The 26,435-nt window shown below is 40.3% G+C and overlaps 1 protein-coding gene across 1 annotated transcript in view; it reads right to left on the minus strand.

The window, feature by feature from the left end:
* bahcc1b (BAH domain and coiled-coil containing 1b) overlaps window positions 1–26,435 on the minus strand; it is a 133,790-nt gene that overhangs the window by 101,484 nt on the left and 5,871 nt on the right. The window contains exons 2-7 of the mRNA XM_048610840.1: window positions 25,397–25,558; window positions 20,780–20,991; window positions 19,334–19,706; window positions 14,382–15,248; window positions 2,901–3,097; window positions 2,034–2,170 (exon numbers count right to left, since the gene is read on the minus strand). Of these exons, the coding sequence (XP_048466797.1) occupies window positions 2,034–2,170; window positions 2,901–3,097; window positions 14,382–15,248; window positions 19,334–19,706; window positions 20,780–20,991; window positions 25,397–25,558 (1,948 nt within the window). The remainder of the gene's footprint in view (window positions 1–2,033; window positions 2,171–2,900; window positions 3,098–14,381; window positions 15,249–19,333; window positions 19,707–20,779; window positions 20,992–25,396; window positions 25,559–26,435) is intronic.

Genomic DNA, 26,435 nt, shown 5'->3' on the forward strand with positions numbered 1-26,435 from the left:
GGATGCTGCCTGGACTGGAGGGCAGATCTTACGGGGAAAGGTTGAGGGAGCTAAGGCATTTTTCATTAGAGTAAAGAAGGATGAGAGGTGACTTGACAGAGGTTTATAAGATGATGAGAGGCATAGATAGAGTGGATAGTCAGAGACTTTTTCCCATGATGGAAATGACTATTACGCGGGGGCATAATTTTAAGGTGATTGGAGAACGGTATAGGGGAGATGTCAGAGGTAGGTTCTTCACACAGAGAATGGTGGGCGTGTGGAATGCGCTGCCGGCAGTGGTAGTGGACTCAGATACTTTAGAGACTTTTAAGCGGCTGTTGGATAGGCACATGGAGGATAGTAAAATGTAGGGTATGCCGGGTAGACTGATCTTAGCAGGATAATAGGTTGGCACAACATCGTGGGCCGAAGTACTATGCTGTACTGTTCTATATTCTATGTTCTAAGTTCCAAGAACAGCAGCATTTCTATTAAACACTTTTTATAAAGCCACGATATGACATTGTGTTTCGTACATTTCTAGCAAAGATTGCATATTTCTCACAGTTTATTTGATGTGGCTGCTTTGATAATTCCACCCTATTGCTTTCAACGTTTTTATGCTTAAGCGGCCCTGCATTCCACACTCTCAGCATACTCTTGTACGTTTATGTGAGGGTGAATGAGTTGTACTTGTTGGATCAGAGCCTTAGTTATACTGTTGTTGTAGACTGAGCCATGACACACATAACTCAGCACAATGCAAATACACCTGCTACTGGCCGTTCACTGAGTGAAGTAATGTAGGAGCCAGTGGTGCAGCCTATTCAAGTGTCCAGAATGGGAGTAACAAGAAAGGAACATAGGAGTGTAGTGGGTGAGGACAGAAAGTCAACTAGTTTGAAGAAGTGAAGTTGGGAAGATAAAACTTGAGTTAATGATGGGAGAGTACTGTTCAGTGAACAAATCTGATCGGAATTGTATCTTACTCTTAGAAATACTGCATCAAAACACTGAAAGCATGGAAAACTATTTGCCTGTAACAATTTTTTGTACTGTTTATGTAAATGATTTGGATGTGAACATAGGAGGCATGGTTATTAAGTTTGCTGATGATACCAAAATTGGAGGTGTAGTGGACAGCAAAGAAGGTTACCTCAAAGTACAACAGGATCTTGATCAGATGGGCCAAAGAGCGGCAATTGGAGTTTAATTTAGATAAATGTGAGGTGCTGCATTTTGGAAAGGCAAATCAGGGCAAATTATACACTTAATGGTAAAGTCCTAGGGAGTGTTGTTGAACAAAGAGACTTTGGAGTGCAGGTTCATAGTTCCTTGAAAGTGGAGAAGACATTTGGTATGCTTGCCTTTATTGGTCAGTGCATTGAGTAGAGGAGTTGGTCATGTTGCAGCTGCAAAGAACATTGGTTAGGCCACTATTGGAATACTACATGCAATTCTCATCTCCATGCTATAGGAAGGATATTGTGAAAGTTGAAAGGGTTTAGAAAAGATTTACAAGGATGTATCCAGGGCTGGAAGGTTTGAGCTGTAGGGATGGGCTGAATAGGCTGAGGCTATTTTACCTGGAGCATTGGAGGCAGAGAAGTGACCTTATAGAAGTTTATAAAATCATAAGGGACATGGATATGGTAAATGGATAAGGTTTTTTCCCTGGGATGGGGGAATCCAAACCTGGATTTAAAGTGAGAGGGGAAAGATTTAAAAGGGACCTGAGAGGTAACTTTTTCAGGTAGAGGGTTCTGCATGTATGGAATGAGCTGCCAGAGGAAGTGATGGAGGCTGGTACAATTACATCATTTAAAAGGCATCTGGATGGGTATATAAATAAGAAGGTTTTAGAGGGATATGGGCCAAATGCTGGCAACTCGGACTAGATTTATATAGGATATCTGGTTGGCATGGATGAGTTGGACCGAAGGGTCTGTTTCCCTTCTCTATGGCTTCACATCTCCATGACTCTATCAGAACTGTGTTGCTGACTCCAGCTCTATCACATCTTTAAAGGGGTGATAAGAGATGGTACCCACTCATGATCATGTCTTCTTTGAAGTTTGGCCAGTTCTCGTTGCTTTTCCTTGTAGCGACGTTGTAGTTCAGCTAGTTTCATTCTCATTTCCAGCTCCTGTGTATCCATTCCATCAATTGCAACCTTTAGAGGACAAACCTTGATCACAAAGAATCAATATAAAATAATCAACCATACTGTAGAAGAGTTATCCTAGCAATTTATAACCATTTATGGTCATTATTGGTATGCTATTCCATGAATTGGGAGCACCCAATGCACATTCAATATATGGAAACAAATGTCATCACATCCCTCTGACGTTCCCTCTTATTCATTTCTTAATCCAATTTTAAAAATATCCTCAATAAATGTCCCACGTTAGTCATGAAGTTAACATGAAAAAAGTAAATAAATTACAGTTATACTGCTCTAGGCTAAATCCTCTCTTCATAGTTGTGTAACTTGACTGTGAAGCTAGACATGGATTAGTATTTCACTCAATTGTCCTAAAAATGTGATATGTCAGCTGACAGAATTTGGATGCTCTCTTTGGACCATTTCTTTACTTTAAGCTCCAGCTATATTCAAATCAAAAATTGGGCAAGCGGCCAAAGTCCCGACTTTCCAATACAACAAGCATTTGTGAGGGTCACCACTGCATGTCAATCCTTGGGAAAAATTAGCACAGGGTTTGTTGAACTTGGTACCTTCTGCAGCGCGATGGTCTGAGCTCATGCCGAAAAAGTTAGATGAGTGACACTCCTGAGGTCCAACAACGCTTTGGAACCTTAGAGAGTTCTACCCTTCATGTGCTATTTTCCGGGAGAGCAGAGTGTAACACAGTGAAACGGAGAACAAATTTTACCAACTCCAAAAATTAACTCACCGTCTCTGCCTTTGGACTCCATGAGTACTTCCTCCGTAAATTCAGCACCCTTGGGATCCGCACTACATAAGATCTGCTTGACCCCAGGTCAGTTTGGGGGTCACCCATTTCAAGTGGTACTGCCTCCACCAATGAACGGGCAGCAGCAATAGTTGCGAGGCTTTGGAGGTCATGAGTAAGTACAGCCTCATCCTCCCCTGTGTACAAAAAACATTTCCATATTTCATTAGCACTGATGCATTGTATCGTGCACTATCTTTCACTGCTCTCCAGTTCTAACTTTAGCTCTCTCTCTCAAAATGCATAAAAGCAGAACCAGTCACAAAGTTTCATGTGCACACATATTCACCATCACTCTCTTTTACTGCCTAATTACTTAGAGTAGTTCCTTCCTAATTCCTTTTAATTTATACCAGTTTTTCCGTTGACTTATTTTTGCAGTTTATTCTTTTCCCATTGCCATTGATTAGGAAACTGCAGGAAGCTGAATAAATATTCAGAGGGAAAAGCTATTTCGGAAAATTAATGGACAACCTGAAAAGAATCAAAGGCAAATATAGTTTTTTGGAATTCAAAGCTATGTCTGTGGGCAAGAAAATGTCATAACATAATGGAAGGCTGCAGTATCGTTAATCTATTATGTGATCATTTCCAGATCAATTTTAAAATCAGGTCACAACATTTTTGCTTGTAGCCTACACTATGCAACCCCAGCATCTTCAGTATTCTCCATCCGAGTCCTTAGCCTCAAGCACACTCTTTCACCTATTTCGTAACTTGGCCATGCTTCATCAGACACCAGCAACATGCAAAACACCAGAGCAGCCAAATGGATAACTCCAAGATTAGGCACAGAGATTGTGATGTGCAATTAACCCATGTATATTCAAGTGATTGCAGGCAGCACATCTAGTTTGTGCTGCCTATTCAATTGAGTTACTACTGTACGAATTAGCAGGTGCCTAAAATTATAACTTCCAGTGCTACATAAAGTTAACTTGTATTCTCTCAAGGCAAGATGCATTGTGGCTAAGCCAGATACGGGCAGTCATGCAGGATGTGAACTGGCGCAGGGAAATGATGAAGAATGGCACAACATGAAGAAGCTGGTAAGTAGGAGGTGTCATGTATCTGTACACAAGAGACCCTGTTGTGCTTGTGCTCAAAACGCAGTGGGAGCAGGAAGGAGAGCAGTTAACCGTGGGAATGAATACCAGCAGCCAAACTCTGACTGACCTGGATACGGTGGTATCAAAAGTTTAATAACCTTGCACAAGTGGTCAAGGTCTTCCAATGCTATTGCTTACCAACTGTTCCACTTACCTCAGGAACTGCTAAATCACCACACCACATTTTCAGCATGGGCCTGGAGCGTCCTCGGTCTATAACTCTCATCTATAATCTCTATCAATCAGTACTCGTACGTAATATTCATATATTTAACCACATCTTCATATACTTAACATCGCTGCAAACACATAATCTCCAAGCTGTACACGCTGCCAGCTATTCAAACGTGACATCCATGTCATCTAAATACATTGAGCGACTCTCACTCACTCATTTCTTTCTCTCTCTTGCAGGTCAAGATAATACACAACCAAAGAAAACAGCAATTTTAATGGGACATATGCACCTTCAATTCCATTGAAGGAGATGGTGTTGGTCAATACTGGAACACCCATTGCTGAGGCCATGGTCAGTGGCAGGGCTGAATCCATTGAAGATGATGGTAACCTCATACCTAATTGTTCTTCTCACATCCTACCCTCATGCTCATCCCACACTCATAGAAACATAGGAAATAACAGTAGTAGGCCATTCAGCCCTTCGAGTCTGTTCCACCATTTAATATGATCATGAATGATCATCCAATTCCCACTGTCACTCATCCGTTTAGCCCTAAGAATTATATCTGACTTCTTCTTCTTGATGTTTTGATCTCAACCACTTTCTACGGCAGAGAATTCTGCAGGCTCACCATTTTCTCGGTGAAGCAATTCTTCCTCATCTCAGTCCTAAATGGCCTACCCTTTCCTTAGACTGTGACCTGGGTTCTGGACTTCCTGGTTATTGGGAACATCCTTCCTGCATTTACCCTGTCTGGTGCTGTTAGAATTTTATAGGTTTCTATGAGGTCTCTACTCACCCTTCTAAACAGCCATGAATATAGTCCTAACTGATCTTGTCTGTCTTCATGTTCTTTGGGCAGAGCTTGGGGCTCACCATTTCTACGATGGAACTGGGGACCAACTCCATTTGCACACTTAAGGGTCCACCCACAATGCAGAGGCTGGTGACTAATGTTGCAACACAGCATCAGCCAGTAAACATCGGAGTGCTGAGCTTCCTATGTGTCACAACGATGTAACAATCTCCCCACCACCACCCACCCCACCTCGGGTGACTAGGATTGCTGAGGTACTGCCCTGAGGTGTGGGAGAGGCAATAACTCTGAGGAGCCTGCTGTCCTCTACTCTCTCAGGATGACAACATTCATTACAGCCCCAGATGACTGTTGCCCAGGCTGAGAGAGTGCAGTCCTTATACAGGCCGTCTAGGTCCAGAGCTACTCAAGGTCATCCTCTAGAGGACCATCCATTCTCCCCCAGAGACAGTCAGCAGCCTCCCACTTGCTGTGCTGCAGTTACTGAGACAGCACTGCTGCATATAGAGACAGACAAAGAAGACAGTAACTAAGGGACTGCACAGGAATGATTAGTTAAGATTTACATAAAATATTACATTATTTCAGTTAGAAATCTGTTTTAGAACATTTACTTTGTGGCAACCTTTAATTCTGCTCTCTGCCCAAATGAATGACAGTGGGAATGGAAGTGTGGAACCATTGGTGAATGGGTTATTCAGGTTGACGTTGCTGATTTCACACTTTGCTAAGTTTTTCATGGACATCTGGCCCAGAAAGAATTTCTCTAAGCTTTCTTCTGCCAGGCTAGCCAGATCAAAAGCTCCAGAATGAAACGAACAGTATAATTAAGAGCCAACTCCTTCCATGTCAGTAAGTGAATCTTCCGTATCTACCCTGAAGTATAGGCTCATTGCCTGATAGGGCCTAGAAGGAGCAGGAAGGTCCATTCCTTTCATCCAATTATATTTGGATGGTCATCAGTGGCCAGAATCACCCAATTTCATATCATATCTTGCAGGTAGAGTTGTTAAACCAATAAAAGACAATAACTGTCTGTTCTTGTTTCGAATCAACCTGTTCAGAGAGATTATTATACAACCCAGGAGCAGATGGGACTTGAACCCAGACCTCTTGGTGCAGTTCTGAGGAAGGGTCACCAGACCCAAAATGTTAACGCTGATTTTTCTTCATGGATGCTGCCAGATCTGCTGAGTTTTTCCAGCAACTTCTGTTTTTGCTCTAGGGACACTACCACTGCACCATTAGAGTCTCTAGCCAGCCCATGCACCATATTTCATTGGGCATCATTGAACAGTCTGCCAGTAAAATGAGGTGGGAATTTGGGATTCAGGGAGAAACCTGAATGCAATCTTTGAGAATCAGTGACCAGGTGAAATGGAGGTGCGTTCCACTGTCCTGATCTTGGTTCCCAAGTCATGGAAATTCTACAGGGGCAAAGGTCAGGAAAATCTAACTACAGTACTTTTATTTTCAGTGTATATGTAGAAAACATTTCCAACCCAGTTACAAGTTCAGATTGAAAAACTGCCAAACTATCCAACACAAACATTATTCCCAGGAGAAGGTGTTCAAGGCAGTCACAGACCAAAGTAACAGTTTGTTTAATATGTGAGAAGGCAAGAAAGGCCTTGGTTTAATGTCTCCTCCAGAAGACAGCACTTCTGAAAGTGCAGCACATTCCTGGTAAGAGCCAGGATGACATGTTCACATCACTTGAATGGGATTTGAATTTACAATCATCTGACTCATGTGAGATAAGAGTGCTACCACTGATCCCAGGCTGACACATGACTGCAGGAATGTTAGAAAATTTGGATCTTTCAAAATACACACATTAAGAGTAATATTGGCCCACTTCTCTGGAATGAAACTGTGGTCGTCCTCCAAGAGTTAAAATCCAATTTCAGGAAAATGCTGGTGTAGGTATTCAAAATGAGCGATGACTAAAAATAGACAAATTATGTCAACTCATCTTAAACAAGACAAACACATGATGTCATAGAGCACTGAAACACAATGCCTGGTCTCCAATTCTTTGGTTATCCTATAGGAATGACCTCACCTTTTTTCCCAAAGAAGAATCACTAATGCATTCAATACGTCCTAAGATACTTCAGGAACAGTCAATCATTTTGGCCAGAAATGATCAATTGTGCTGATAAAAGTTTTTATTGATTAAAAAATGTAATGAGACTCCATGGATTCAATAATTTGATATCCTGTGTGTACGTGTATGTTGAGATTTATATTCTGCAACCCAGCAAGTGTGAGTAACAGAAAACTCAAATGATTTTGCCTGGGAATGTGAATTGTAATGAAATAATCGATGCTCATAATGGATACATATTATATGATCAAATCTGTGTGAGGCTAGGTATGTACTGTTTGTGTTTATATGTGTTGCTAACTACATCTTACATATGTGTATATATGTTAGCCTAGATTTTCTTGCAATAGTGAAAACAGTGGGATACACTAAACTTTGCTAATGGTCCAATCTCTTCCTTTATAATCTATTCCACATTTTCCTGCATTTCTATTTGGAATATGCTGCAGCACTGATAGTGGAAAAACCAGAAACCACCCTAGCAATAGTCATACAATAGTGACAATGCTCACAGATTGTCGAAGCTGCCTTAGTCACTTTCCTGTCCATTTCAAATGATGTAATTAAAGAGAGAGTGATAGCTTGGTGTGAACAATATGCTACGAAGAGAAACTGCATTGATCAAACAAAGCCTCTTAGTATCTAAAAGGTATAATGTTTTTACCTTAATTTATTTTAAACGTGCCACACAAGGTGTGACTCTAATAACTGCAAGCTACTTATGTTAATACGCAATACCATTCCCAATATCACATCTTTGATATGAACGAAGCCTTCCCTGTGTGTTACTAAGCACATATGGAAGCTAAATCTTTGTTGGTTCATGGAAAATCCTTCACATAACAACTGTAAGGTGTCCATTTTGGTGAACATGGTGTTGGTGATACCTGTCTCTTTCAGCTACCCCACTGACCCACCTGCTTCAACATTAATGTTCATCTGTAGATTCACTTTGGAAAGGGTGATGGGCTAGATGTCATTCTAAGATTATAAATTTTGGTCAGTTACAACCACCTAGCTTTCAAATGCACATCAATTTCATTGGAAATAGCCAGCCAGATCTGCCCTACAGCCTGGATTACACAGCATTAAAGGAAACAGCCTGTCTTTTCATAATGTTTGATTCCGTTCTGTGCAAGATTGTAAACATAAGGCATTAGCCCTCCTGTACGTATGGAATCCTGACATGGAATGATGTTTAGTTCCTCAGGCCAGGCATGTGATTGTGCTTCCTTTAACTCTAATGGAAAAGAATGGAAGAGGAGAAAAGGAAACTTGTTTTTCATGAATGATCAGACAAGGATTGACGATCCACTTTTGTTCAACACTTCTGCTGAGATGTAGAAACCTGACTGTGCATTTTCACCTCTGTCCCCTAAGAGTATTCAGGTAGTAGGCGCAATTAATTTTAGATGGCACTCTACACATTTTACTATCAAATGACAATGATCGTTGCCAGTTGTTACTCGGTTTAAGCTGGGGTGTCCCTCTTCCAGTTTTGTGATTATTGTTAATTTTACTGCTGCCAGTCCCCAGCGCAATTACTTTTCAGTCGAAGGAGCAGCAGCATGAAGCCTGGCATGAATCCAGGGAAGTGGCTACTGGCATTTATTTTAATATAGGGCAGCAATGATAATTAACCTCTCACTGTTCACGCCAAGTGTAATAGATGAACAGCTCAAAAGTACCAGGCAAGTATGGCATAGTGTAAGTAATGGTGTAAGCCACTTACACCATAATTTTAAAGATTCCTTTGTCAGACCATTGCGACGTGCCAGTCCCCAGGAAAACCTAGGGACATTAAGTTATATTTTGTACATATATATGTATACATCATACAGATACCATATAGTACCCTTGATTATTTAGGTACATATTCCTCATTAATCTGTGTTCATATATATGTATGATAGCATAAATAATTAACCTGCTTTCATCAATGAGCGCAAGTTTATGTAATCCATATGTGAATGTGCATATAGCTTACGTTTTTATCCATGGTAAGAATTACGCATGGCCATACACTTATTTGATAATCTTTCTCAGCACAAATCTTAATTGTCTTATGTGACAAAGTCCATCATTATCAGGTTAATAATGAAAAGCTTTCATACTGCATATATCTGTATTTATATATAAACCCGATAGATCAGTGAGTAATTTTGGTGTCAGCCCATTGTGCTGTTGAATAATCAACACTGATATCAAATAACATTGAAAGCCAAGTTTATAATTTTTCCACTTACATACTATGTACCATTCCTTGACTGAGTGATTGGGTGTTAATGAGTTTTAATCACTTGTTTCTAAGCGTTACAGGATATTGATCTTGGGTGATAGTGCAGGCAACCTGTGTTTGGTGCATCAGGTAATGCCCTTGCCAGAATCAGGCAAGCTTTATAAAGAACAACGGGCAGCACTTTATGTTCAGCACACATGTTAGTTCGTCCCTGATGAGCAGCCTGTTTACATTGTGAGCTGGAATCCTGGGCACTGGTGGCAACTGAGAAACAACTGCAGCATGCTTGACATTTCAGCAAGTGTCTGGAATGACAAGTCATACTCACGGCTTGTGTGGTGTGTGCGCTCAGCATTCTGTCCATCCGCAGCCAGAATGAGCTTAGAACATTTATCTGATGTCAACAATACCATGGCCTCCCAAGAAACCCCTGAGAACCACCTCCTAAAGGTTTCAGCCTTGGCTCAGTGGTTGCAATGTTACCTCTAACTCAGAGGCTGCATGATCACGCCCTACTCCAATACAGCTTAAGCAGAACCTTCAATCCAGTTCAAAGGGAGCTGCTGCTTTCAGAAAAGATGCTGGGTTCAGGATTTGGAAGTGGACAGGAAAGTACAATCTAGTCAGTGAACTTCCTACTACCTACCCACCCCTGATCAGTCCAATTTTTAAGGAGGTCTATGAAGTCCATCATCCCTTGGGCTTATTTACACTTAATGTGGCTAATTAATTGAATGTTAATCAAACATTTAACCATCCCCTCCTCCCCCAAAAAAGGACCATTAAAGCAGGGTATCTGATTATTTATCACGTTGATATTTTTGGGACATGTTGTGTGCAATGCATTTCCCGACAGCGCAACAGTTACTGTGCAAACAATTTCAAATTAGCAAACCTATTTATTTTGAAATATAGCCAATAGCAATCCTGACTTTAGGGAAACAATCAGGGGGAAGGGGTGTTTGGCGGAGTGTCGAGGGGTAGAGATTGACACAGAGAACGGTTCAGGGCAGCGTAGCAATGTTCGAAACCTCCTGAACCTTCTAGCATCTAAAGATGGGATTTACATAACAGATGCTTCCAGGTAATTTGCAGGGTTTGTTTTCAATTGCTTTTCACCAATCAGTTCCCACTGCTAATGAATAACAATGTGGGCCTCCAGCCAGGTTCTTGTGGCTCGGCAGGAATGTGGAGTAATCAGTTCAGTCGTGATCTTATTGAATGGTGGGACAGGTTGATGGGCCGAATGCCCTTTGTCAGCTCCTAATTCATATGTTTGTATTCTGTAAAAACAGACTCATACACCTCCAGGCAAACATCAACATCTAAATAACAAAATCATAGTCTTAAAAGAAAAAAAATTAATCTCTGACAACAAAAGGCCTCAAACATTTTTTTTTCTTTCTAAATGAATCATTCAAGCATAATTGTGCAACCAGAGGATGTTAAACGTACAAGACTGAAAAACACTTATCTGGGAGGGAAGGTGGTTCCATATATTTTTTAATAATATGATCTACTCTCAACTCTTATATCCCTCCATCCCTTGAGTTGTAAAACACTGTCCAGCTCCCTGTTGCATCATTTATTTCAGCTGAGCAGTCTTCAATTTCTAAAGTGGATAAATCAAAGCAATTTGCTAGTGTTCTCTTTTCTGAACCTTACATTTTTCTAAACAAGGCAGTTACGTGTTGTTCTGCTTGTAATTGAGTAATTTCGTGGGGAAGTTGCTCCCCGTGTGAAACTGCTGTCTGAAAGCTGCAGGAAGTGATCAGAGAGGGTTGCTGCCATGCCGGTGTGGGCAGGAGGAAGTGTTTGATTGCAGTGGGCCAACATCACAGTCGCTTGGCATTGTTTTCTCTCAATGTTTTGAGATCAGAGTGAAATGTGGGTCCTTGGGGAGAATCGTTTTACAAGACAAATTCTTTATCTTTTTGTAACACAAAGACAGAGGGGCTTCAGGCTCCGAGGATTTTTTTTGGCAAGAGTTTGAAGGTTTTGATATTCAGGAAATAAGCCATTGTTGCATTTGCCATGTTTGTTCTATAAATATCAAAGAAAGAAATGATCCACTAATTTGATCCTGTGCATCACATCCTTTTGTGACCTGTGCTACAATAAAACATGAGTTTTATAAAGGCCTGTTTTCATATCAAGAGATCCCAAAATCCTCAGTTGGAAAGTAGCTTCATTTTAAATGGATTATATCATTTCAGTTAAAATATATGCAGCATTTAGCGTCACTGGTGAGTGACAATGGCCACATTATTTCAAACAAAGTTGAAGAAATCAAACAATTGTTATGAAGAACATAAACGTAGTAAAATTAATCATGTACTTCATGTTCCCAAGCTATTTTAATGGGGTTTGTAAGAAAACTATTTTATTGTGAAATAGTTTTTATTCAGCAAACCCTTCGGAATTTGGTGAATAAATGATCTCATTTGCATTTACCTTATTTGCCTAAAAGGCCTTTTGCTCATCCTATTGCTGTAACATCCCACTGGTTCACATTCCAAACTGCAAACTCTCTTTCCAGTGAATCTGGGCAATTACCGTCCCCTTTGGTTTGGGCTTCATTTCCTAAACTTCTCTGCATTATGACATTTTCTCTATTTTCACAAACAGCCTGAAATCTTGTATTTTCGACCATTTGCTTTAACTCCTCTCTCAACTCCGTGTCAGTGTCAATTATTCATCTCTCTTTCTAAAGCTTCATGGGAATTTTGTTGTATTAGAGGTGGTGCACAACAAGAACAGTTGCCAAAAAGAGAAATTGCTGGAGAAACTCAGCAGGTCTGGCAGCATTTGTGGAGAGAAAGCAGAGTTAACGTTTCATGTTCAGTAACCCTTCTTCAGAACTGTTTTTGTTTCAGATTTCTAGCATTCACAATTCTTTTTTTAGTTAAGTACAGTTGCCACATTACAGACAGACTAAACACTAAATTCAGCAACTTCAAGTTGTAATCTTGATTTTATTTCCTTTATAGGTTTTGGTCTTCTGTTTTCCTCTGGTTTTTAGATTTGGGATGTTTGCTGCCCATCATTTTCTATTATTCACACGTCCTCCAGGCAATTCCTTTCTTTCTTTCGGTCTTCCATTACCATTCCCTTTGACTTTACCCCACCAGCTCTTTCATGAGTTAATCTCTCCTGTCTTGCACCCTATCATTATTATGATACACTTGGTCATCTCAGCTGCTTAGAAAATGTTACATTTCTAATTTTTTCCAGTTCTGATAAAGGCTATGAACTTGATTAATCTCTCATAGATGCTGCCTGGCATGTTGAGTATTTTCAGCTTTTCTGTTTTAATTTTAAATTATGAGTATCCACATTATTTTGCTATTTGACAAGTTATTGTTACTTAGCAATGTTGTTGCTAAACATATGTTTCAAATGTGGAAGTACTTTTTGACATATATGAATTTAGCTTATTGACACTATATAAAATAAAGAGCTTGCATATATTTACGGTATTTTACAATCAATGAAACAATTCTGGAGTATAATTACATAAGAAATACAGTAGCCAATTGGTGCACGGCCAGACATCAAAAATAGCAATAAAATAAATAATTCAATCATCCGATTTAGGTATTGGTGAGGGACAACTGTTACTAAGGAATCCGGAAACTCCTTCGCATACCTTTGAACTGAACTGCTAAAAAAGGTTTGTGCGGAAGTTTTTGGGATCATATTTGAACCTATCACCTTTTAACTCAGTGGAAAATGCTGCCATTGAGCCAAGGCTGACACCTTACAGCTTTATCATTAAATTGTTGTAATAATCTTCATGAATCTTACTTCTAGTTGAAACAGGATTTTTAATTGGGAGATGCATTTTATTGTAATATCTAGAATTTCACCAGCATATTGGAGTAAAACACATCATTTCACTGCTAACACTTATAATCCCAAACATTATCAGCTCGTTATAACCTTACATTTCTTCTTATATGATGCAAACACCATATTTGTAACTGCGTTAAACCAGATGGGAAAAATCCTTGAATTTCAGAAACTTGGCCTTCATTCCTTTGGGAATTTATGCTAGTTTATGACGATACATTTTCTCCTTTTCTCAACAAATGTTCTCTTTTGCCCTCTATGAAGGTGTTGACTACTTGGTAGAGTCCCATGGACTCTGAGCACCGTCTGGGAGTTTAGCCAAGTGTCCGGAATTTATGGCTGAGTCATGACAGTGAGTGTTGACAGGCAACTTTCAACATTATAGCCATGCACGGTTCTGACCTCACTCACACAATTTCACCAAGTGTTACTGGATAACAAGTAGCAGGCAGGAACTGTGGCTGACTTCCCTTTTTTTTAATATGAGGTGTGTTAAGACCAGTATCCCTAACACCTTTCTGGCTCAGATTATCAAATTTAGCAAAAGTCAGAATCTCTGAAAATAAATTTGGATAAAACATCAAACTGATATACAGTCTACAAGCTAAGGTGGGTACAAAAGTTCCCTGACTTAATGAAAAGACTGAATAGTTTTCTATTTAATATTCCTCCTAATTCTGTTCACTACTTGAGTAGCTTTGCTGTGTGCAAATTGGTTGCCACATCTGTGACTGTATTTCAAAACTAATTCCTTTACTGTAATTGCTTTGAGATATCTTCAAAATCTTGATGTGGTGCTACACCAATGGCATTTTGTTCTGTCTCTTGATGTTCTGCTTTCTCTAGTTCTTTGCTGGATAAATTTACTGAACAATTAAATTAAGTTTTATTTTGAAATTCTACCTTTGACATCTGGGGTTTACAAAAATTATACGCTTTTATCATCATCCAGGTTCTTTAATTTGAGTATGTTGCAGGGGGAGCAAGGGGATTATTCTTTCATTGCAGCGATCAAAGTTAAAGATTAAATATAGTCAGAAAGAGTAATTGAAGAATCATTCTGCAGACACTGATACTAAGCAGAGCAGAGACAACTTAATTTAAGGTAATTACCTTGACTGGTGCCATCATACTTCTGTCGCTGCTGTTCGAGTTCAGCCAGTTCACTCAGCAGAGCTATTCCATGTGTCCCTGAGCAGGGGTAATAGGTTGAGGTTGTAGGGCATGAAGGTGCTATGGGGCCACTGGGAACCTCAGGCTCTAGACCAAAGAGCTCTCCCATTCTGAGGCCAGCAGCCACCAGGGCGTCCATCCCTGCCATGCAGTCCAACCGCCATTTGAACACATCATCCCTCTCTGAGGCATCGTGGCTAGTTTCTGAATCCTCATCTTGATTCACCTGTTTGGCTTCTTCAACTATTCTGCATTCCTGGTTTGAGTCCGTCTCAGCTACTGAACCCAAGTGATCAGAATTCCTTACATCCAATGTTTCATCGGGTATCATCGGGGATTCACTGGTTGAGTGAGGTGACTTGGTCACTGAATTGTCTCGTCCTCCTTCTTCTCCTGTAAGTCCTCCATCAGTGACAATTCCCTGAGAAGCAATTAAGTGCCTTGAGCATTCCACGTTTTCTTTCACAGATGACTCAAGTTGCTCCACAGTTGAATTCTCTGCTAGCAATGCATTTACTGTATCCTTTTTTTCTGAAGTGCAGAGAACCTTATGCGCATTTTGCTCTACAACATCCAGGTTATTGGTTGCGATCAGTTTGTCAGTCGGATTTGCCTCCTCCGCCAGGTTTGACTGAGAATCACAGTGAATTTTTTCACCAGACGTAAAGGTTCTGGACTGCTCTGGTTCAGCCGCCGCGGTGATGGGTTGCATAGTTTCAGGGTCTGCAGGGTCAGCAGAGTGCACAAGTGGAGAAGGGGAACTGTAGCCCATTGCGACGGCTGTGTATGTGTAGCCAGGCGGGAGATCTGGAACAGAGAGGGAGAAAGAGCATGCTTTATCCAACACAACTATCAACAACTACCGGAAGAAGTCAGTAGAGTAGAGGACTAGTAATCCAGAGACTAGGGCATGTGTGTCTAAACACCACCACGGCAGTGATGAACTTTGAATGAAGATCTGGAATTAAAAGCCCACTTAATGGCCACCATGTTACTACAGTCAATAGTTGTTAAAACCCATTTGGTTCACAATGTCATTTAGAATTGGAAATCTGTTATTTTTACCTGGTCTGGCCTACATGTGATTCCCTCAGTAATGTAGCTGACTCTGAAATGGCCAAACAAGCCACTCAGCTCCATGAGGAATGGGCAATAAATGCTGACCCAGCCAGCGATGCTCACATCACATGAATGAATAAAACAAAATACTCAATATGGATTTACTGGCAGAGGGAGTTTTCTGAGATCAAGAATTTATTTTTTCTGGCATATAATTGTCCGTGGTGTTTTTTTTTAAATTGTTATGATCCTGTTCTGTAAAGCAATAGCTGTGATCAGGAGGACTACAGAACAATGCAGTTGCTGTATTAAGTCCATTTTAATTTATTCGCCTTTTCAATCTCGTAAAAAGAATATGGCTTAGAGGGCAAATCATCACTTTAAGTGGCTGTAATCATAACGTCATGATTGTTACTCTTATGTAAAACTTTTGAAACTGCAAATTGCTTTAGTCTCATGTTCACAAACTGCCACATAAATGTTTAAAAAGTACTACCAGAACACAAAAACAGTGTGCACAGGAAGTGGGAGCAGAGGCTGGTGATGCTTGGAAACTTTGAGAAAGGCTATCAGTTTTCTTTTGAGAGTGGAAGGGTTAAACCTCATCACTGCGACACCCTCCATCCTGAACTGATAATCTCCGTGACTGTACATCTGACGCTGAGCTCAAGCAACAAAACAAATGTTATTACTTTGTCTTCCCCAAAAACTCTGAAGGTGCCCCTGACTTTATCCTGGTTGGCAGCATCCTGACTACCTTGCCATCAATTGAGCGTAATTAATGATATCCATCCGCCTCTTTTGACATTACCACCAGATGAAAATGTATCCTTCCAACACACAGCTTCCTTCCCAAGGACTGGTGAAGGATAAAAGGGTTCATAGCTCAAAGGCTGCCCAGACATTTTCCTTTTCTTTGTTCAAATTAAAACAAAAGAGTTTCAGCAGCTGCGGATCATCTAAACTTGACAATTAGAAGAAAATATGTGGGATTTTACTGCCTTATGTGTTTGCTGGGCACAATAGTTAGGCTTTAACATGCTGCAAATGCACTCTCAGCTGGTTTTCGTATGACAGGCTATAAGATTTAAGCACCCTGGAAAGTACTTTGAGATTCAAAAACATAGAACAAGGCTTGTCTATATAGCATTTCTCTTTGATGATAATCTCTCTTGTCTCCCTCAGGAGAAATCAGACAGTTTGTGTCCTGGGAGTGGATTGTTCTTCGGGAGGGCTGTTTTGCGGCGGTGGGAGCCAGCAGGAAACAGTTGGCACAGGAACAGGTAAAGGGTGGCTGCTGGGCTCTCAAAGCTGGGGGAGGGCCCAATCAGAGGGCAATGGATAAGGAACTGGGAGAGTGCTTCAACATGGAGATGCCTTATCCACAACTTTTTCCCAAAAAAATTTAGAAAAAAATTTAGCAGCCAGGCCATAACCAAGAGCAAGGGGAGAAGAGGGGAGGAAACAGGAACCTGCCCAAGGGACAGCCTTTGGCTACACCCAGTCCCATCCAGAGAGGGTTCCTCAGCTTGTCTGGCACACCATACCCCAGACTGTCATTGGGTACCTGCCTCCAGGCAACTGCATCAGGAAAATCCCCAGTCAGGCTCCGTTAAATGTGGTGAACAACTGGAAACCCTGCTGGCCCTGAATCTGCCTCTCGACAAAAATGACTGGAGTTGGGAAATTGGCACACTAACTGGTGCCACTGTTTTCAGGATTAGCTCACGACACCACATTCCTGCCCACAATGCAACCTGAAAATTCAGGCAATAAGCTTCTCCATGCTCATGAGGATGAGGATCTCATTGTCTAAGTACTTCCCCTACTCGGCAGTTCTCCCTTGATGAAAGCTGATGAGTTGCGATTTCTCTTTGGAATGCCAAAAAATGTTTGATTTACCACATCGTCTACTCAGTGGTTAGTGGTAAATATTCTTAAAAGTCAGAAGTTCTCTGTTTATCGATATATTCCTGATAGCATCCAAAAATGGGAAATGTGTAAATGAACAATGACAGACTCCACTTGTTGGTGGACCATCCCCAAGAGTAGTATTCCCAGATTATGCCATCCCACACCTTTTTAAAATTTTATTCATGGGATGTGGGCATCGTTGGCAAATCCAGTATTTGTTGTCGATCTTTAATTGCCCTTGAGAAAGTGGTGGTAATGTGCCTTCTTGAACTGCTGCAGTCTATCTGATATAAACGCAACCACAGTGCTGTTAGGAATGGGGTTCCAGTATTTTGATCCAGCAACTATCAAAGAACAGAGATATATTCTAAGACAGGATGGTGTGTGGTTTGGAGGGGAACTCACAGTTGGTGATAGTCCTATGCATCTGCTGCTCTTGTTCTTTCAGGTGGTAGAGTTGTGGGTTTGCAAGGTGCTATCAAAGAAGACTTGAGCAGTTACAGCAGGGAAGTGATGGCCTAGTGGTATTATCGCTGCAGTGTTAATCCAGAGACCCAGATAATGTTCTGGGCACCCAGGTTCAAATCCCATTTGGTGTCTCTGATTGCAAACACTTGTAACTATAAGCAACACTAAGTTGCTGTTCTATTCAGCCTTGTTTTTAGCACTGATGTGCTGGGCTCATCCATAAACGAGGGTGGGGATACTTCTGGAGCCTCCTCCACATTGTCACCTGTTTCATTGTCACTAACCATTTGGGACTGGATGTGGCAGGAGTTTGGTCTGACCTGTTGGTAGTTGGGTCACTTCAGCTTTCCTACTGCAGGTTGCTTCAACTGATTGGAATGTAAGCAGTCCTCTGCTGTAGCTTCACAAAGTTGGCACCTTATTTTTAGATATGCCTGGTTCTGCTCCTGGCTGTTTCCTCTGAAATGGCCAAATCGCAAGCCACTCAGTACAAGGACAATTAGTGATGGGCAGCAAACACTGGCTCTGCCAGAGACATCCACACACCATGAAAGAACAAAGATAAAGGTTGATCATACACAAATTCATCCACTATTACACGAGTCGCTGCCTTTCATTTTAGTAAGTATTAGGAAGCCTCTCAGGTTTCGAATATATGCGGAATACATCACTGCTCAGTTGGCTAGTGCTCTACTGAAGTAGTTAGTTGTGCTGTCAGATTTTGAAGTACCAGGATTCATAGCAAGTGGAGTCTTCCAATTCTACCCAAAACGTTTATTGTGTGACGATACTATGGCTTTAAGAAGTGTATTTTGTCCTGATCTTTTTATGAAGAAAGGTTGGGACAGACATGCCAAGTGGTTTGCCCAAAACCAATAAAGTAAACAGCTCATGAGGCCTGGATTTGTTTTTTAAAGTTGAAACAATAGAAGCAGCCTGAATAGTTGGGATCGAGCTCCCACAGAACTCAGATTTTTTGTTTTAGCTTTCAGCAGTTGCTGGAGTCTTGAAGCTGGATGTGGAAGCTCCTATTCCTCTCTCTGTTACAGCTAAAAACTGGGATTCTTTTCCTGCTGCTAGAATTGCACTTGAGACAATCTATTTGACTGAATTTACCTTTGCCAAAGGTGTGTTTATGGGATGTTGCTATATTGGAACAGTTATTTGGTTGTAATTAATAAATATATTACTTTGTTAAGCACTTTGATAGATTTACAATTAAGTCAATTCTTTTCTTTTATTTTTATTTAGTCTGTATCTTAACTGTAGTGGTAGAACTGTTATGTGTTTTGCTCTAAGTTGAATAGTTGGACCAACTGAATTGCATCTAGAAAGCAACGCCTTGCACTTACCATTAAAATAAGAAAAAGTTAGGGTCTAGGCTATCTTCTTCATATATTTTGAGGGGATTGGTCCGGTCCATAACAATAGCTTATTCTGTGTTGACATACCTGGCTCAAAGGTTTCTGGATAATGTTGAGGTGGTTGTCTCTCCACTCGCTTTTCAGCTGTTTGACTTTCTGTGGAATTCTGGGAAGGAGGGCTGACTGCTGAGGATTGTGGGACAGTGGCAGGATCTGAAGAAGGGCAAGAAGGTAAAGCACACACAGCACTGGGCTGGGGGGTTGGACACCCTGACTTGGGTCCAAGAGAAGGAGAATGGTGGCATGGTGAAAGTTTGGCAGAACACATGCTGGATGGCAGTATGACAGGTGAAGAAAGACTCTTGGGAGAGTTTAAGGCAACTGGTTTGTTTGACCTCCTATTCCTCTCTAGAGTATGTTCTTCAGCTTCTAACCGACGTTCATCTGCCTTCCGATGATCCTAAGGAGAAGACAAGAGTCAAGTGGTTAACTCAGACGGTTAAGATCAAAGGTTCTGGTTTCTCTCCATTTTCCTGCACACATCAATCTAACCATTAAGTTACTTAGGAACATCGGAACAGGAGGAGGCCATTCAGCTGCTCAAGCATATTTTGCCATTCAGTTAGTTCATGGCTTCTCTCCATTGTAATACCATCCACCTACTTTAATATCGTAACCTAAGTAACTCAGAATCATAGAATCCCTACAGTGCAAATAGAGGCCATTCAGCCCATCGAGTCTGCACCAACCTCTGAACAGCATCCCATCCAGACCCACCGTATCCTCACATTTCTCATGGCTAATCCACCGAACCTGCATATTCTTGGACACTTTGGGCAATTTAGCAATGACCAATCCACTTAACCTGCACATCTTTGGACTGTGGGAGGAGATCAGAGCACTCAGCAGAAACCTGTGCAAACACACAGAGAACATGCAAACTGTACACAGACAGTCACCCAAGGCTGGAATCGTACTTGGATCTTTGCCACTGTGAGGCAGCAGTGTTAACCACTGTGCCACCCTTACCGAGCAACAATACTTTAACTTGCCTAAGCAAAAATACTTTATGTCTTACACTGGTTACAGAGATACAGCTATCCAAATCAAATAGAGCTGCACTTTGTCAATGAAATGTGCATTTATGTTGTAAATTTACAAGCTCCACTGGGGATTTCTACATCCAATTTGATAGCTGCTTCTCACAACTTCCTCTCATGCTCTGGAACTCCCATGGCACCATTCAATTACTGTAGTCTCATAGCCAGAGAGGGAGCTGAGAATAGACAGACATGATCAAAACTCCAGCTGAGATCAGAGCCTTGGTGCCCGTCATTGTTTTCCACTTCAGGTACCATTTTACACGATCTTGCTCAGTCATCAAACAGAACAGATGAACAGCTACAAAAGGCGAGGTGCTCCTTACACTGTCTAGCTGAATGTGGAATAAAAACAATCTGTGGAGTAGGGGAATGGGGAATTGTCACAAACAAACCGCGCAAGCAAAATTCATTCATTGCAGTTTTATCTCACCACGAGTTGTGAGTGCCGTTGGAGTTCAAGTGCTTGTGCCCGTTGTTGTTGCTGCTGTTGTTGCTGCTGTTGCAGCATGTAGAGTTCCTGCTGTCGAAGAAGCTGGGAGCGAGGGTAGACTGAGAGCTGTCCTGGATGCTGCATATGTGATGTGGGCGCTCGTGCCGAGTAGATAGGAGGCCAGAGAGAATGTGCAGGATCCATCACTTCGGCTAGAAGACCCCGGCAAAGAAAGAACTCCATTTAGATAATACCACAGTGCATTCAAAGACACCCTGTTGTTCTCAGGTTTTGCAGCATTCATTCTGAAATCATTTCACATTGCAATCAATACACAAATTATCAAGTTTTACATAGAAACAAACTTTGTTCCTAATAAAATCAAATGATTTCATGCAAAAATGAACAAAGGGAAGGTTTAGATTTGGAGTCAAGCTTAATCGAGTACCCAGTGGGTGTCATTAGGTTATATGGGTGCATGTGAATGATTCCTGTCATTCATATCACAGCAAAGTCTTTAATTATGTTATTTTCAATGGTGAGATTCTTGGGCAAATTTAAATGCTAAATTAGAGAACATATTTCTACTTTTGCATCTCACTGCAGCCAACACCTGCTCCCAGATTAATTATCGTGTGGAGTATGTGCATAACACAGACCCAAGAATGCATATTCAATTCAGTCTTTAAAAAATCTAGCACTATTTTCTTCTTTAGCCTCCAACCAGAAAATTTGAACATACCCAGTGTTCTCTCAATTCTTCCATCTTTACTGCAGTTAATGGTTCATCCTCAGACTTATTTCTCCTTTCACTCAGGTGTTCCTAGACCCTGGTCAACGCTCTCAATCTGTTCCTTCTTCACTAATCGTTCAATCGTATCCAAGTTTCCACTGAATCCATTCCACATACCTTCAGATCACACACCCTTAATGCTTTTAGTCTCTTGTGGCATCCATGCTTCAAGGGACAATGCCAATCTGTTTTCTTTCAATTCTTCAAAACCTGTTTCTTTAAGTGTCTGTCAAGTCTAGACAATAGCTGAAACCTCTTACATTGGAGCACGCTATGCTTCTCTTACCTCATCAATCAACATTCTTAGTCTCACTACTCTTCTACTCTATACTCAAATGGAAGTGCCACATGTTGTCCGTTGCTACAATTTTCCCCAAAAGCTAGTTTCCAACTCCTCTATCAAAATAGAAGATAGGCTGAGGAAGCTTATTACCTGGGGGGCAATCATTTTCTCAGTAATGACTTCTTGTCTTTGGTCTCTCGGTGATACCACATCTTTCTATATTCTCAATATGATTATAGTCAAAGCTCTTCTAAACCTTTCTATCTTGTTTCTTCTACATTATTATACATGTCTTCTTTTATGCTGTTCCATTACTCCCCACTGAGTTGAAATGATATCACACCATGTATTTATTCTAACTTATCCTTTCACTGAAGCAGGATGTTAATCTCATGATGTTGTGTTTTGTTATGAGTGCAAAACAATCTTGTAATGTTGAGTACTTCTGAACCACTATCTGAAATTGACAAGTGCATTACAGTTTACAAATTTCCTACTTGCAAAGGCAATGCCACAGGACTTCTTTTTGCAAGCGTATAAGAAATAGTAGCAGGAGTAAACCATATAGCCCCTCAAGTCTGTCCCACCATTCTATAGGATCATGGCTGATCTGCCCCAGGCCTCAACTCCTCACTCATGCCAGCTCCTCATAGTCCTCAGCTCCTCATAGTCCCCAACTCCTCAATAGTTCAAAACTATTATCCTCCTCTTCAAATACTTTCAATGATCTAGCCTCCACAAATCTCTTGAGGTAGAGAATTCCAGACGTTCAATATTCCCTAAGAGGAGAAATTCCTTCACATCTCAGGTTTAAATGGGTGTCCTTTTATTCTTTAGCTATGTCCAATTGTTCCAGATTCCCCCATTAGTGGAAACATCTTCTAAACATCTACCCTGTCAAGCCTCCTCAGAATCTTGCATGCTTCAACAAATTCACTTCTCATTCCTCTAAACTCTAATAAATAAAGGCCTAACATGTTTAGCCATACTTTATGAATCAACTCTTTCTTCCCAGTAATCAGCCTAGTGAATCTCTTTTGAATTTGCGTATTATTATAATTTGCAGAATTCTTTGGTGACATGTATATTAGCCATTTACTACAATGCAAACAACCTACTTTGATATATTCTCCACCAGATTACAGTAGGATACAGAATTCATGCTTCTAACAGGAGCCATTCTCAAAGGAAGCATAGGGAATACAGTAATTAAAATACAGCACTGCTTTATAGACTCTTAGGTACACTCCTTTTTGGTCTGGATCATCTAGGGGCCTGCTGAGCTAACCCTACTGTTTTGTAAAAAGGTGACTCAGTGAAATTGCTAATGCTTGAGGATAAATTCTATGGAAAGGAATATCTTATCCCTTTATGCATTTGTTTGCACTTACTTTCAAGTCAGGTTGAGCATAATTTTTTTGGAGATTAAATTTCGATCTTCACATTGTCTATTTATGCAGGATTGTCTAAATGAGATTGTAGACGTTCACTGGCATTAAGGTACAGCCAGTTTTGACAGCGATTCCTGTTTATTGGCAACTACATTGGTACACTGGACTTCATCCTCTCAATAAAAATATGAATTTCACCCTGTGTAATTAAGTTTAGATTGTGACAACCTTTGACCCTGAATCAGTACTGTGAGGAAATTTGTAATTCATTGAAAGGTTAGTGGAATCAGTAATTGTTTTCAGGAATGTTTGGGAAAATAAATTAAGAGTTTACATTAATTTTAATATGATCAACTGTTATGTTCTTGCATAATGAATACCGGTCCACGTGTCTGGTACTAGTCACTAGTCCAATGACCCTTAACCTGGAAGAAGTATCAATTGGAAAAAAGTTAAGAAAGAAGCCATATGGCTGGCAGATGAGAAAAGGAGCTGCAAACATAAAGGTTCAAGATAAGAAGTTGAAGGGTGAAGGCCATCAGCACACAAATAGAAAACTAACAGAGACAGAATGAGGAATACAGTGAATTCTTGTGAGGAGAAGGAGCAGATCACCCTCAGGGTGTTTGACAGAAAAGAAGAAAGGAGCTCTTGGTCGCATTGTGCAAGCTGACTAAAAAAGATCTAAAAACTACATGAGTAGCTCAGACACACTAAAGACCTGGGTATTTTTCCAGAAGTGGTTAAACAGTGAACTGGGGTGTGATTGTTCGGTAGGCTGAAACAAAACTCTAAAAAACTACATCATCAAGACTGTTGTGAATCAAGGGAGAGGGGTTTACAAAAGTGTGCCTTACCGATGATAACGGTACCCATAAAACTGGGAGGCGAAAGCTGTGGTCAATTAAGACCTCTGACCTACCCTGCACGAATGAAGAGCAGCATATTGTGGAACTGTGCAGATACGTAATGCCATATTTCTAATTTCTGTTAAAGTAAAAGCTATGAAGAGTGGAATCTTGCTGGTAATTTCTTCTTTGGGGAGTTATTCAGTAAATTTGGTGGTTTTGATTTATGGTTTTTCCCATGGGCATTGTGACAGGATCAGATTCAGAACTCTTGGTCATCTTTTCTCCTCTCAGGACAAACATACAGGATCAAGGAAAAATCAAACAGATTTTTAAAAATCTATTTTAAAATCGATGCTATGATTATAGACCATGTTAAAAAATCATGTTTTCTATGAAGGGTTACTTTATTTAAACCTATTTATACTTTTAAAAAAAGATGCTTGTGAAGATTCGGATGATGTTAAATACAAAACATATGGATCTGATTTTCAATACATTTCTAAATATGTTCTAATTATATATGTCAACCGAAAATGATACAGTATTAAATTCTGCAAAAGGAGAATGATTTGGCCATTCCGGGGTTTGAAAGGGAATCTGTTTCACCTCTTCATGACATGATGAACTAATAGCCTATTCTCTGATTGCTCCTTGCTATGTTTATTGTGACACCTCAACACAAAAGACAACAGGAAGACCACGGCAAGTCCAATTCACCTGAAGTTGGAAAATAAGTTATTTGTGGATAAAGCAACCTTTTTCAAAGTTAACAATATGCACGGGTTCACATGACGTACACTCTCTAGGAAGGACTTCCTTTTCCCATCTGGTCTTTATTATGTAGACTTTTAAAGCTCATTTAATTTTATTGTTATAAATTATGAAAAGGAAAAGAAATATCGAATGTACCGCTTTATCATTAAATCTCTTTCACATTGTGGCTTCCTGCATTATAATGTGCACCTTTTTTAACAGAACTACACCCATGTACATGCAAGCAAAAGAGAGAAAAACAGGAGAAAAAGACAGACCTTATATTTAAATATGTCTTAACACATCCAAAGGGCATCCCAAAGGGTTTCACAACCATATCTGTTTACAGTAAAATCAAGCAATGTGTAACCATGGCAAAAGGGATGGGATCAGGCATGCACATCTTTGGGAACAGTGATTTTCATACTAACTGAATTGTATCTGTTCATTCTGTTTAAATAATATGAAATAATCGCGGAAAAAGTGTCAAGAACAAAAAATGAATTTAACGCCTCTAATCTGCACACCATTAACACAGTGCATTACCGAGGTGATGAGGAGTTGGGTGTGGTGCTGGTGGCTCAGTGGGAAGGATAACAAGCTGGGCTGAGGGATCTTGGGGAAGTGGGAATACTGTCTGCATGGCACTTGGCATCGATGCTGGGAATCCAGGTGGTAGATTTGAATGCAGAGCTGGGTGACCGATTCCTGTGTTGGTGAATAAAAAAAAGATCATTTGTAAAAACAAACTGAGTAAAGAAAGGTTAAAATGTAAATATTGTGATGCACAATTACAGGGAATGAACTGATCTGGTCAGTATGTGCAGTGAGTTCTCAAGTACTTAATTTTTAAATGGATCTGCTTTGTCATTATACAAAACAACCAAAAAAGAATCTTCTCCCACGTATTCCAGCATTTGTACAAACTTCCCATATTCAGCTATCACTCACTTGTAAAGTACATGTTTTTTCTAAGCACACTGCTGGTAAAATATCTCACAGTGATAATGCCAAAGGAAGCAAGAAAAGAGAAGAGGACATCTGATCCATTACCAATTGTTCCATCCACATATCATGAAGATTGTTCTATCAGATGTCTAACTAACTCCATCATGAGGGAAATTCTGCAAAATGCATTCTTGATTTCCTAGGATCTTTGTATTAGCTTTAAACAAAATGGGAAAAAGGTAATGCAATTTTCTAATATAAACTGATGGCTTGATCGAACTTAAATGAGAATGATAAGTTTATACACACTGAAACACGATCCATCAAATGTACGCACATGAAGGCCTATTCACTTTTGCAGCATACTTCGCTTTGGATTTTACTTATCTTCATTGTGCTGCTGGACACACAGTATCAGTGTTATCAGCAAATTTTATATTACAAGAATCTTCCTCCTCCACATGATTAATGGTCAATTAAGTTGACTCATTTGATGAAGTTGAGAATGGGAGTGAAACTAGAAAGTAAGTAATTTAGAAAAGGAAGGAGAGACACATATTCTTCCACAGGGAGTAACGACAAAGCAAAATTATGAGATGATGTCAGCACAGCAATAGTGCCTTTCTCCCTCTTCACT

This window comes from Rhincodon typus, chromosome 23 (genome assembly GCF_021869965.1).
Source record: "Rhincodon typus isolate 14 chromosome 23, sRhiTyp1.1, whole genome shotgun sequence".
NCBI classification, from domain to species: Eukaryota; Metazoa; Chordata; class Chondrichthyes; order Orectolobiformes; family Rhincodontidae; genus Rhincodon; species Rhincodon typus.